Raw genomic sequence first — 14,519 nt, forward strand, 5'->3', positions numbered from 1 at the left:
AGGCCTAAGCGTCTTCTGATGTCTTTGTTGGTTCCTCCTGAGGTGGTAGTTATGGCTGCATGATATGTAAATGATTTTACATTTTCAATTACTGTTTGTTCTGTGCTGGTGATGGATTGGTTGGTGTTTGCATTGAATCTCATCACTTTTGCTCTAGTTGCGTTGGTCTTGAGGCTATTGGAGTGGGCAGGTTTACTGACATCATTAAGTTTTCTTTGTAGTTGTTCTTGTGTATTGGAAAATAACGCAATGTTGTCTACATAATATACATCCTCTTGTTTTGAGATTCCATTAACAACCTGTGTTGTTCTCTGCTGTTAATTTTTTCATTATCCAGTCAATTACTATGAGAAATAGGAAGCCAGACATGTTGCATCCCTGTTCCACTCCAGATTTAATTTTAAACCAATCTGAATTTCCATTATATGGTACCACAGCACATTCATTGGCTTCATACATACATTTTTTCAGAGTTATTACCTTTTCTGGTTTACCATAGTGTTTCATCAATGTCCAAAGCATTTCTTGATAGACACTATGAAATGCTTTCTCTGAGTCAATGATGCATATATAGAGGTTTGAATTTCATTCTGCTGTTTGCTCAATGATGTTTCTTAGGATAAATATCTGTTCAGTTGTACCACGACCTTCTCTAAATCCTGCCTGTTCTTCTCTTAAGTGTTTATCAACTTCTGCTATTTTTTATATGATGATTTTGCCCAAAATTTTTGATGTTGTTGGTATCAAAGTTATACCTCTCCAGTTTCCACAGTTAGTCAGATTGCCCTTCTTTAATAGATTAACAATTAAAACTTTTTTCCAGTCAGTTGGTATCTTCTCATCATTCCAGGATTTTGCAAGAAATTTGTGACTTTATTTTGTGGATATTAATGGGTCAGCTTATATTAGTTCACTGGTAATATTGTCAATTCCAGGTGATTTTTTCATTTTAAGGTCTTTAATTACAGATCTTACTTCCTTTAGTGTTGGAAGTGACTAATTGGTAGTATCTTGATTCCTTCCATGTCTCAGTCTGTTCTGGTGGTTCTGGTCTGTTTAAGTAGCTGTCTTTGTAAGAATCATGCAAAATTTGAAAAATGTGATACACCCAAAAAAGCTACATATTTTTTATTTTTGTAATTAAGTAGTTTTATGGGTCTATATTATGAAATGTGTAATTATTCATTCAAATCTGCCTGCTCTTAGGAGATAATCAACATTGAAAATCCAATAGGTTCTATTGTATTTGAATGTCATTTACAGAGTTATCTCCCTTAATTTTGAAATCTACAGTGCATTCTATATAATTTTTATCTCCTAAGAACATGGGTTATATGAAAAACTGAATGTTAATTTCTGTTTACAATGGCTATTCAAACCAACTATCAAAAATGAAAATATGTAGGCTTTTTACCCATAAATCACCATTTGCATGATTCTTAGCTGGAGTGCTACTTAAATTTCATTGAAATGTTCTATCCATCTGAACTTCACTTCATTTTCTTTTGTCAGGAGTGTGCCACCTTTGTCTTTTATATGTACTATTTGTTTTGATATATCTTTGCAAAGTGTTTGGGTTATGTCATACACTGCTTTCATATTACCTTCACTGGCTGCTGTTTCAGCCTCAGTTGCAAGATCTTCAAACCACTGTTTATAATGTCCTTTTTCATGCTCTTTTTTTATACATCTTTGTCTTTCATGTTGTACCTCTGCCACAGTTTATCTTTGATCCTCTCTAATGTTGTTCCACCCATCTTGTTTTTCAATGCTTTCCTTTCATCAACAAGTTTCCAGCTGTCTGCACTTATCCACTCTTGGTTCAATCTTTTTCTTCAACCAAGGATGTTTTAAGCTGTTTCATTGTAGATGTTCTTTAAGGAGGTAGACCTAGGGTAAGGGACACAATTCTTACAAATCATTGGAACATTTGTTATCAGCACTAATTACATCAATCTCATGTAAGCATCAAAGTAACTTGGATTGATTCCATCCTATTTCATATAAAAGCTTGAAAGGTTTTGGTGAAACTGGATATTATACAAACATATCATTGATTTCAAGAGTTATCTTCCTAATACCCTTGGTCTACCTCCTTAAATTCATTCCACTGCTTTTCTATATCTTGTTCCTCGTTGCCAGTTAGGGTGCAGAATCTGTTTCTCAGTTCTAATGAGAATCTTTTCTTTATTTCTGGTATTTTCAGCTTACAGGACTTGTATCTTTTAGATGTTGTTGCTTTTCCTAGCACCTTGTACAGCTTTAGTTGGACTTTAGAGACTAGTAGGTTGTAATCGCTTCCTTCGTCTGCTCCTCTCATGACTCTTAGGTTGATTAAAGATCTTCTGAATTTTGCATGATCTATTTGGTTCTTGTGTGCACTGTCAGGTGAGGTACGTAAATATTTTTGTGCAGGAACAAGGTTGTTGTGATGGCAAGGTTGTTTAGACTGCAAAAAGCAAAATACTTTTCTCCATTGTCATTTCTTTCACGTCGTATGCAGTGTTTTCATGCTATTCCATTCTCTTCTTCAAGAGATTTTCCTACTTTGGCATTAAGGTCTCCTATAAGCAGCAAAATGTCATGATGCAGTGTTTTATCGACTACTTTCTGCAGCTGTTCATAAAAGTTATTCTTGTCTTATTTGTTTGCATTGTTTGTGGGTTAATATATCTGTATAATTGTTGATTTTATATATTTGGACCAGAATTGAGCTGTTATAATTCGGTCGCTGATTGGTGTCCATTTATACAGACATTTTAATGTTTTCTTAACATAGCGATGGCAACTTTTTTACTGTGATGGTTATCAGATCTTCCAGAATGATGGTTTCTCCAGTTTGGGTTTTGATCTTTCCTGACCCTATCCATCTACATTTGCTTATCCCCAGCATGACTAAGCAATACTGTCTCATTTTCTTAATGGCCTGTGCAGTTTTACATGTAGCATACATGGTTTGGACATTCCATGTGCATATCCTCCTGGTGATCTTAAGGTTAGAAGGTGTGTCTTTATGCATGTGAACTTCTGTGTGGCTTTCATCCCATGCGTAATTGAAACATCTTTGTCTCGTTGAGTTGAAGCTTGTCTGATAACTAACCTTCCCTTTCTTGTAAATTTTGACTTGTTTAAGGTTTCTGTACTCCTCTGTTTTTTCTGAGATGAGGAAATTAGCCTTACGCATTAAACGTAGTACCTCCAGATTTATATTTTCTTTCAGGGTTTTCCCTCCCGTAGATGACTGCAATTTCATTGCTGACAAACTCCATCTGTCTGGGTTTGCACCCACAGTTTTTGACTATCTATGGTCAACCACAAGGCAATGGCACTATTTAACCCATAGTTAGGATAGGCACAAATAATGCACTGGGGTTAAAGTACTTTGGCATGATCAAAACCCATCCGCTTTTAAAACTGGATAAAGCAAAACACAATTAAACATACCTTAAAATCAGTTCAAAAAGGTTAAAATCCTTTGTTGAATAATAAATAAAGAAACTTGATTATATGTTACCCAAAGGCACTAATAATGGGGTACTAGCATTTAACTAGGATGCCAGCACCAGACCAGTTTAAACCTACCAAAAAGTATGCCACAATCTCAATTCTTCCCATGCAATGTTGAGAACCACAGGAAATTGTAAATTATACCCATTTCATTTGGAATACTGCTTTAAAATATAGTGTGTTAGTTTCAATTGAAAGACCCTATCAGTGAATCAATGGTAATACAAAACAAGTACTGTCTTTAAAAAAAAAGATAGCTGAAGTGGTAAAATTATGTTCTTTCTACTTCTTTCATTCAGGAAATAACACCTGGCACGCAGTTTTGATAGTTTTTTTTTTCGAAAGCCACTATGTTATCAGTATTTGGCCAATCGGGAAACAGACTTGCGATCAGGAGACTTGCGTTTCCTTGGAAGAGGGTCTTTAAGGTCAAAGGGTAAAAGGTGAAAATATAAAAAATGCTTTTAGAAACAACACATTTCTTTATTTTGCTAAAAATGACATTGAATTTTTATGGGGAAACTTAATTTAACTTTTTATGTTTTATTTGAGTAAATGATGTATTTTTCAAATTTCAGGATCTGTGGCACCAATAATGTGGCTGATTCTGAGTTCTGGGATACAACTAAAGATGAACTTCAACATGTCATGATAATTAAGTTTAACAGTCAAAGTACCTCAGCTGCTCAAGGAAAAGGTTTCAAAATCAAGCTTAATAATATAGGAACAGGTATGTAATGAGTCATTTTGGCCTCATTTGTGAAAGGAATGGGTTCATTAAGAATCCAAAAAGGTTTGATTTTTTATTCTTGTGATATTCTCATTTAAATACAAATTCAAGAGGCTATCAATGTAAATCAGGTATATCCTATGATATGATTGGCACGTGGTGAATTTTATCCCACTGAATTTTTTGTTCCGATGTAATTTTTATATCACATGTATGTTAAATAGTATTTTGTTTTAATGTGACAATGGATGACTCGGAAAATGATTAAGTTCCCTTAAAAGCTACCAAAAACAGTTTTTTCCCTTTTTCAATGAATTTTAATGCTTTCTATGATTTGTTTTTCTCTTTAACCAAAAACAAACATTCAGCTTTGAGAATTAATGCATTTATGATATGAAATGGATAAAAAAAATTTTGAAAACAAAATTTGCTATGTGCAACCCTCTGCCTGGTTTTTGCATGAACACCCTCTGAAGGTACATGTCATTTTTGATAATTTTTGGCTACTAGAAGCAACCTGAAAGATATCACAAAAGTTATTTAACAATTATAAACACTGTCATAATGAGTATGAAGAAAATGCAGTCTTCATACCTGTTAACCTGTGAGACCCAAATAGCAGTAAAGAGATTTGCTGCTATCCTTATTTAAAATGCAGGTGATTTTGAGCTTAGAATATTTTTACTGAAATTTGTGAATAATAAGGAAAAAAACATGAAAAAAATATTTATTTTCTACACATACATAATTTACTACCAGTCATTCACATACTGAAATGCTTGAAATGTTTGCCATAGAGTGTTAAGTGTAAGTCTCAGTAAGAATCTGGCAGCGGTTAAAACATGGTAAGAAAAAAAAAACCACTATGATATTTTAATATCTGGCTATATGCACCATCAGAATCAAGGAAAAAATACAAGATTTTCCATATCATATTGGTAAATTGTGTTATAATTTCATTGAAAAGCACTGAAATTTAGCATCTCAAGGACAGATACACTTGTAAAAATAAAGACTGGAGTTTCATTCACTCACTGTGAAATTCCATTGGAATACCAGTTGGCAATTTCACCTAAATTTCTTCTGAATTGTGAATTCCAGTGAAATTTCCACTGTAATTCAGTTGAATTTCAAGTGGAAATCCACTGAATTTCCAGTAAAAATTCAGGCGAAAATTGGTTTTTAAAAAAATATATATTGAGCTTGAGAATACCTGGAGCTTGTTTCTTATAAGTTTCAGCTGTTGCCATGAAACCAAATTTCATTTTATTGTTTTATTTTAAAAAAAGTCATATTTTCCATTTTTTCTAGGATGTGAAAGCAATCCATGTAATTTGGGTACATGTGTATCTTCAGTGGGCTCTAACTCCTTTACTTGTAATTGTGATACTGGTGTTAGTGGTAAATACTGTGACCAAATAGCTCGTGAGTATATATAGTAACACTTTTGGCCCATGAGTCTATGATGTGATGCAGAAGACACGAGATCTGGCCACTGCGCTTTAAAGTTTTAAATTACTTGTCTGAGCATATTCTAAACCCTTTGTGAAGCAAAAACGTGTAGAATTTAATTGGAGCTACCATTTAATTTTAGGAGATTGACCTAGCTAGGTTAAGTGACAAAACTCTTGAAATCAATATGTTTGTATTATATTCAATTTCACAAAAGCCTGTCAAGCATTCAATTGAAACAGAATGATGTAAATCTAAGTTAAACGTACTTAGATTGCTAGTATAAGATTGGTGTTAATTTGTTTAAACAAACATATCACTGATTTGTAAGACTTGTGTCCCTTACCCTAGGTCTACCTCCTTATGGATATTTTCTTTTCAGACTTAAGTATTTTTTTTTAGTTTTGTGACACCACAGTTTGAATTAAAACTTTCTATGTCTGAAATACATATATCTAACCACAACCAATCAAATGCCATTGGGTTGAAAGTAAAGCTAGATAAAAGAGACAATGCCATACATGTAGAGTAAGGCCAAAACTAATACATGTAATAGTTTTGTTTCCTGCTACAAGCAAGGAAAAAAAATTGGGTAGATATAAGTAAGGAAATTATTTTATTTCGTAAAAACATTTCACATTGAGTAAATGGGGATACAATTTATACTTTAGCAGTGCTTTAGCCAAAATAGCCAAAAAAACTGCTTAAGGTAGGCACAAAAAAAAAGACTTACTGTAAAAGTACTATTATTCCTGGGGTACCAATTTTCATGGATTTCGTGGGTGAGGTAAACCACAAAATTTGATTCCCTATGAAAGGATTATATACTTTAATTTGTATGACAGGATCATCAAAACCACGAATTCAAGAATCTGCAAATTTTCAATTGACATGAAAATATGATATTAAGTGTGCAATATTTGCTTCAGTTTTGTTTAAAATATATGAATTTGAAGTCAAGATATATGATGAATCATAACTGATTTAGTTTCAAAGCCCTGAAATCCAGGAGCTCCCCATGATTTTTACCCGATCCATTTCTAGACTAATGCTGATAAACTTTGTTGACTGTTTAATACTATGCCATTCTAAATGAAATTTTGATAAATGTCATATTTTGTTCTTTTTTTTGGCTTTTATTTACTTGTTACAAAATTTGAACACTAACACATACAAATAAATGCATAGGAACAAAACTAAACATTTATTAAATAAAATTCCATAACATGTGGTGGTTCCTACTGCTGATTATTTTCATGATAAAACTTTGTTGTTGTTTATTGCCTAATTATTACTGTGACATGTAGTGTAATTGCATGTGTCTTATTGTGAAATGTTGGTCTAAAAATCATAGTCTGATAAGAAATTCTTTGCATCTGAAAATGAACAAGGCTAGCAGTTTTAGTCTGGTTGACTTTTAGACGGACATAATTAATTAAACATTGCAATGTATTTATATTATTATCTATAGCGCTTTACCGATTAGATGCCGACGTGGACCTCAACGAAGACACCAATATAAACAATAATAAACACTAAAGATAACCATTTTGGAGACATACCCGTAGCCTACAGACCGAACGATCTTAGATATATATTTATTAGATTTTTCCTCATGACTTTTTTTTTGCTTTTATTTTATTCTGCCAGTACCAGACGCTACCGTAGCCAGGTAAAAGTACCGGGTACCGGCTCTTAATGAAAGCACTGGTAGGTAGGGTAGCTGGAAACATGTTTTTTTTTGCCATATAAATCATGTAAATGTTTATTCTAATTAAGTAGCAGTCTTTATAAAAATCAGGCAGCAGTCGATTCATGCATGCTCACAGTTCCTCTAATTTTTTTCTAAAGTAACAACTAATTATCTTCTTTTTCCAGCCAATGCTGTCGTTACTGCTGGATTTGAATTTGGAGAAAAAAGCATCTTTGATCAAGTATCCACTGATAATTTTGATTGGACAACCACTAGTGTAAGTACTGCTCAGCTTCATTTACATATGTACAATAAATGTGCCACACACGAGAATCATATGAAGTTCATCATATGATTATCATATGAAATTCAATATATGATTATCATATGTTTCAAGCCTGATATGGTTTAACATACGTTTCATTTTATTTGATATGAGGCAGGTTTTACATACAAAAGGATGAAGTTATATGCTTGAGAGGCCTTATCAATGAGTTCCTAAATCTCATTAGACTTTAAGCAACTTGTCTGTAAAACCAGTTAATCCATATGTTAAACTTCCATATCGTTCATTTTAGCTTATTCTTATTCTGTAGCACATTGGAAATGAAAAGAATGTATCTGAATCATGTAATTGTTATAGTTCTTTTGAGTTTAATAAATCTAGGAAAAAAATTCTTATAAAACCAATTTTCAAAAATAATTCACTCATGTCAATTTTTCAACTGCATGTGGTTATCTATAGTGCATACTAACTCAGAGAAATATTTTCAGAATTTTATCAATACAGGTGTCTATACAGGATTATAAAGGATGACATTTTTTAGATAGTCAAATGAGTTGATGTCACATGACTTAGTTTTCACATGAATATTCAAATAGTTCTTATAATACTAAGGCATACAAAAAATACCGTTAATAGAAATATATGAAATAGAAATTACATAAAGCCTAATAGGGAAATTTTTTTGTTTTTGAGATAAATTCTGAAAATATTTCATACTTACTGGAGAAATGAATCTGCAGTAGAAAAGTTAAAATATTTTATTTTGAAAAATGAATTTTGAAGATTTATAAAACTCAAACAGACTATAAGGACCATATAAATACTTTTTATGGAGGAAGATGTAAAACTAGTAAACTCTGTATTCAAATTATTTTTCTCTATTGGTACTATTCAGTCATTTTTATTGCAACAAATCGACAAATCCTAATGAGTTATTTTTAACATTCTGTCAGACTGAAATCAGGCTCTCAGTACTTCTAAAGTTATATTGTAGATTCAAATTTTTATTCGATCAATATGGGGACACTTTGTTTCCATGAGATAACTTAAGTTGTGGTTGACCAATTGTTCTGAAATTTTGATATGACAAAAGAAGGTCCTATTTAATTTGGCCCCTACCGTTTTAGAAAAAGGGACCAAAAAGGTAAAAATACAGGTTTTATTAAAACCCATTTAAAATTTTTGTTTTACCCAGATTTTAACTATTCTTTTTAAATTCTGGTAAACAAGTGTATTGGCAGATTTTATGAAATGTCTCACAAAAATGAGTGCTCATAGTCTACAAGAACACACTTCTTGATCTGGCTTGGGCAGTCTATGCTGTGGTAGCTCGGCGCTGCTCAGGGAAGTTCCTGATTTTGTCACTAACATGTCCCCTGTAGCAAGCCTGGAGTGTCAGAGATTGTGGGTTCAATCCCCTGCTGAGTCACACAAAAGACTTTAAAATTGGTTTTTATGGCTTCTCTGCCAAGCATGTAATATTTAGGTAATAGAATGAAAACTAGTTGGCTTGAAGTCAGAATAATGTGAGTGGGGTGGCATGCCTACCTGCTGGCTGTTGCTCAGCAAGTTGGACTAGTGCAAAGCAAAGTATGTATGATTGTTCAATCCCTCTTGTTCTGAAATGTATGAAATATCTGCCATAGACCTTAAACCATGATCAATATATCTATTGTGTTTTAGGGTTCAACACCATCCTCAGGTACAGGGCCATCTAATGCAAAGGAGGGTTATCAATACAGTTTTATTGAGGTTTCCTCCCCAAGAGTACAAGGAGACAAGGCTGTAATGGAAACCAATATTGCTTTCCCAGGTATGTTAATATCAGGTAGACTTAGAGTAAGGAGCATAACTCTTACAAATCATTGGAACATTTGTGTAAAGCCTTTTTCATCAATCTCATGTAAGCATTAAAGTAACTTGGATTGATTCATTCTGTTGCAAATGAAAACTTGATAAGCTTTGGGGAAATTAAATGATATGATACAAACATATCACTGATTTGAAGAGTTATGCCCCTTACCCTAGGTCTACCTCCTTAAATCTGTGTTCTTAGGCTTGGATAACAGAAACAGGGCTTTGTACTATATCACAAAAATAGAATGGATGTAATGTTTGAGGATGAAAACACTTGATTTCATATGATTTGCACCACTGTCAGGAAAGCATTATTAACTAAATTGGTTGAAGGCCATGTGAGCTATTGCCATCAATGGGTATCTGTTGTCATCTTAATCATTGTTGACAATTTTTCAAAACTCTAAACTACATGACCAATTGGAACCAAACTTAGTATGAATGTTCCTTGGGGTATCCTGCATAGAACTGATGTGGGGATTTTTGATCCATTGAAAGACATGACTGCTGTTACTAAAAATAGAACATAGGGGTCAGACAGTAGTTTTTCCCATATATCTCCAAAACTGTTAGGTTTAGCCAGATTCTAACATAGGGTAAATGTGTTCAGCATGATGTGATAAATCTGTGGTCAAATATTTTTTTAATCTGTTAAGCCATGTTGGAATTATTGCCCTTTGATATTTTTATTTTGCTATATTTAATGTTATTTCTTTCAAAAGTCTTCTCCTCTCAAACTACCCAACCAATAAGATCCAAAATTAGTCAGAATATTCTTTAGGGAATTCTACATAGATCAGATGTGGGAAATTTTTATCCCTGGAAAAAAACATGGCTGCTGTTACTAAAAATGGTATATAGGGGTTAGTCAGAAGATTTTCATTATCTCCAAAACTGTTTAGCCAAATTCTTTCAATTGCCGAAATGATTCTTATTATAAGGCATACAAAAGCCTGCATTGGATCAAAAATTGTCAGACAACTGTTTGTTGGAATTATTGCCCTTGAAAGGTGAAAAATGATAGTCTTTTACAGTTATTATCCAATATCTTGAAAATTATGATATACCATCGATTGCTTCACTCGCTTGAACTCAGATGGGTCGAACACCCAGTATTTCTCGAATACAATTCAAAGTACCAAATTTTTCTCCTATATAATCAATATAAATAATCTTGGATTTCTCAAACTTCAATTTCTTGAACACTTGAACTGACTGGTCGGTTGGTTCGGTAATGAATCTTAGAGAACAACCCTAACTTGAACTTGTCAGCCATTTTGTCAGCTTGGGTAATGAAAGATGTGAAAAACTGAAACCCTATCTTTAATTAGTGTCATTTTAGTTAACTACTGGTAATATTTAAGTCATCACTAATTAGGTACAGTTTTAATCTGAACATAACACTGATCGAACTTCGAGAAAGTTCCGAAGTCGGTATGATGAAAGCGTGAAAGAAAATAAGATGAAAACAAATTATTGACCAAGGAACTCAAACTCTGAACATTTTTAAAGGTGAACACAGCATTTTTAATGTCCACAAATCAGCATAACCGGCAATGAAAAAAAATCCTGAAATATACCAGCTTCAATTTCTCGAACTCCTGATAACTCGAACACATTTCAATGGTCCATTGGAGTTTGAGCTACTGATATTTGATTGTTTAGAAAGAAACATTTCAGTTGCTGAAATGATCCTTATGATAAGGCCTACCAAAGTCTTTCAGAGTCAAAATTATTGCATAACTCCTTGTTACAGTTATTGCCCTTGAAAGGCAAAATTTAATTTGAGTGATTCAGGCTCTTGGGAGACTCTTGTTAAAATGAATCACAATAAGAAAAACTTTTTGTACCTCCCACGTTATGAATACCAGGTAATTAATAGTGATCATAGTATCCGTTCATCAATCTGTACCTTTTTCATTACAATTGCTTTTGCAACTGTAACTTAACTTGATATTTTGACAAGCTGTATATGGGTATGCCATTTTATGCGATTCAATTTCAAATTGAATCATCACTTACAGTACCTGTACCAATCTGTGTAGCTAAAATTAGTGATCCGTCACCAATCCGTCATCAATACATTAATTTGGTGATTGCATCACATGACTACTGAGTGTTTAAGATATTTTACGGAATCTGTAGACTTATTTACTAAATGCAATAGAGTTAAACATCAATTAATTTTACTTTGATTTTGCAATTCTTTAATCTTTAACAAAATAAATTATTCCTGTATATGGATTTATATTATCTTAAATTTAAGATAATTTTTTATTGGTGTTATATTTGATTCTTTCCAATGGAAATTTAAATGAACCATGTACCGTCATTTTACATTACAAAACTTATCAGATTGGTAACCGTCGTCATTTATTGATGCAGGCAGCGGTGATCGATCCATGGAATCGTTGAGGGGATAGGATTTTTAATGATAATCAATCAATCAATACTATTACAGCGGTTCTGCGTTGTATGCGGTTCTGGTATCATATGTTTGGAGGCAGCATTGGTACACTGAATATTTACACAGAGGGAACAGGTGTTCCTAAAGCAAACCAGTTTACTCGTTCTGGAGATCAGGGCAACACTTGGACTGAAGCATCCTTTGATATTCCAAGTATGCCAGATCTGAAGGTAAGAAAAGTTTTAAGTAGTAGTCTTTGTAAAAGTCATGCAAATTCTGTAAAATGTGATGCACTTCAAAAAAGCCTACATATTTTTATTTTTGTTATTCAGTTGCTTTATAGATCTGTATGATGAAATGTAAAACTATTCATTCCAATCTGTCTGCTCTTAGGAGATAATCCATATGGAAAATCCAATAACGTCTATTGTATTTTACTGTCATTTACATAGTTATCTCTCTTAATTGTGAATTCTACAGTACATTCTATATAATTTTTATCTCCTATGAACAAGGTTTACATGAAAAACCACATGTTACTTTCTGTTTACTATGACATTTTAAACAAAATATCAAAAATAAAAATATGTAGGCTTTCCAACCATGAATCACATTTTGCATGATTCTTATGTGGAGTACTACTTAAAAGAATTTTTTTCAATATTCAACCAAGTAATGTGAAATTACCAACAATGGTGCTGTTTACACTATATGATCTGTGGTTAAATTGTTTATGAACAACCATGGCTCGGTCAAACATTAAAAACAATCCTTATAACTGACCAATCCAGTCAAAAAATAAGATTTGTTCCTTCATCAAAGCATCATTTAGTTTGGAATTATTTTAAATTGCATAACTGTTGAAATCAGTGATATGTTTGTATCGTATTTAATTTCACCAAAGCCTATGAGGCTTTTCTTTGAAACATAATGAAATCATTCCAAGTTACTTTGATGCTTACATGAGATTGATGTAAAATGGTGAATACAAACGTTCCAGTGATTTGTAGGAGTTGTGTCCCTAATCCTAGGTCTACTTCCTTAAGTTATTTGCATATAAATAAAATGTTTCCTGGAGCTCATGGATTAAATTGGAATTACACTTTAAAATTGACTTGACAAAAACTTTGGTAAATAGTTGAGTTTTGACTTAATTAATTGAGCTGGTGAAAATGATTGATGTGACTTTCTAATTTTAGATAACAACTAATAGTGTATATAAATTTGTGAAATCTTAAATTTTCATTTATAATTGAAGGTAACCATTGAGGCCATCCGTGGTAGTAGCTGGAATGGAGACATAGCAATTGATGATGTTAGAATTACTCCTGGATCTTGTAGTAGGTTTATAAATGGATTTGTATGATGTGCTTTATAAATTTAATTACCAGTCCATATAAAATTCAGACACTGTCCATATTTAAGTCAGATTCATGATGATGAAAAACCCACCAATCTAAGAATGCTTTTTCAGTCTACATATGCTCTATATTTAAGTAACAGTTGTCCTTTCCATGTTCAGATCTGTACTTTTGAGAAAATCATACATTTATCTCCCACTAAAATCAACCAAATCGAACAAAGTCAAGAACAATAACTCTTGCAAAGTGCTAATTTTATGTACAATCTATATAATTTTTATCTCAAAAGCGCAACAACCAAATGAAAATGAAATGCGATCTAAAGAAATAAATGTGAATTTGGTGGGTTTTTGACATGCATGAATCACCTCCTGTCTGATTTTTTCAAAGACTGATACTTAATTAGTTGAACTTTGATATACATCACCTAAACCAATCCATGCTGCTTGAAAACTTGATTTCTGGGATTGCCTGGAATTATTGTATCTGGACTGGAAATAATTTACCTATCATGCATGACTTCTAAGTTTTGTTAGGCATAAAAATGGTGTGTCCCAGGTAATGCCAGTAATATTTTTGTCATCAAGAAAAAATGTTATAAAATGGCATCTTCAAAACAAAAAAAAATTACGTTAACACCCCTGCAAAAGTTCTTCAAAAAAAATTATGTGAATGCCCCTTCAAAGATTGGTGTGTCAGATTGCACTGCAGACAGTAGGAAGAAGACTAACATTGTAAAACATAATTTTTTTATGTAACTAAGCCTAAAAAAACGTCTTTTCCTACCTCCATCACGAAGAGCAATCAGTCTCAGGAATCACATAGTGTAATACTGTAAATGTGTTAATTATCATGGTTGCTAATTTTTGTGAATTCTGTCAATCGAACATATTTGCTGGTATCAATTTTCAAGATTTCAACAAAAAAAAAAACGATTAGTGTTATACAGTGTTTAAAATCAATTTTGCATGTACTCATGGTTTTCTGTCAACTGCAAAAATAGTGAAAATGAGTATGTTTTCAGTATATTAATTATCATCCATCAGTTTCAGGTCAGTTATCAGTCTATTTAACCTGTCCTTAAAACTTGTGATGACTTAAGGAGGTAGACTTAGGGTAAGGGACATAATTCATGAAATCAGTGATATGTTTGTATTATATTCAATTTCACCAAAGCCTCTCAAGCTTTCGTTTGAAGCAGAATAAAATGAATCCAAGTTAACTAC

At 32.7% G+C, this 14,519-nt stretch overlaps 1 protein-coding gene across 5 annotated transcripts in view; it reads left to right on the forward strand.

Moving 5' to 3' along the window:
* LOC148598209 (MAM and LDL-receptor class A domain-containing protein 1-like) overlaps window positions 1-14,519 on the forward strand; it is a 79,843-nt gene that overhangs the window by 32,598 nt on the left and 32,726 nt on the right. For all 5 annotated transcript variants that reach the window (XM_088561918.1, XM_088561915.1, XM_088561919.1 and 2 more), the window contains 6 exons: window positions 4,086-4,237; window positions 5,549-5,662; window positions 7,568-7,659; window positions 9,352-9,481; window positions 11,987-12,162; window positions 13,191-13,272. In XM_088561918.1, coding sequence (XP_088418044.1) covers window positions 4,086-4,237; window positions 5,549-5,662; window positions 7,568-7,659; window positions 9,352-9,481; window positions 11,987-12,162; window positions 13,191-13,272 — 746 coding nt within the window. The remainder of the gene's footprint in view (window positions 1-4,085; window positions 4,238-5,548; window positions 5,663-7,567; window positions 7,660-9,351; window positions 9,482-11,986; window positions 12,163-13,190; window positions 13,273-14,519) is intronic.

This window comes from Perna viridis, chromosome 14 (assembly GCF_037379345.1).
Source record: "Perna viridis isolate PV_CMFRI_1.1 ecotype Kerala chromosome 14, ASM3737934v1, whole genome shotgun sequence".
NCBI classification, from domain to species: Eukaryota; Metazoa; Mollusca; class Bivalvia; order Mytilida; family Mytilidae; genus Perna; species Perna viridis.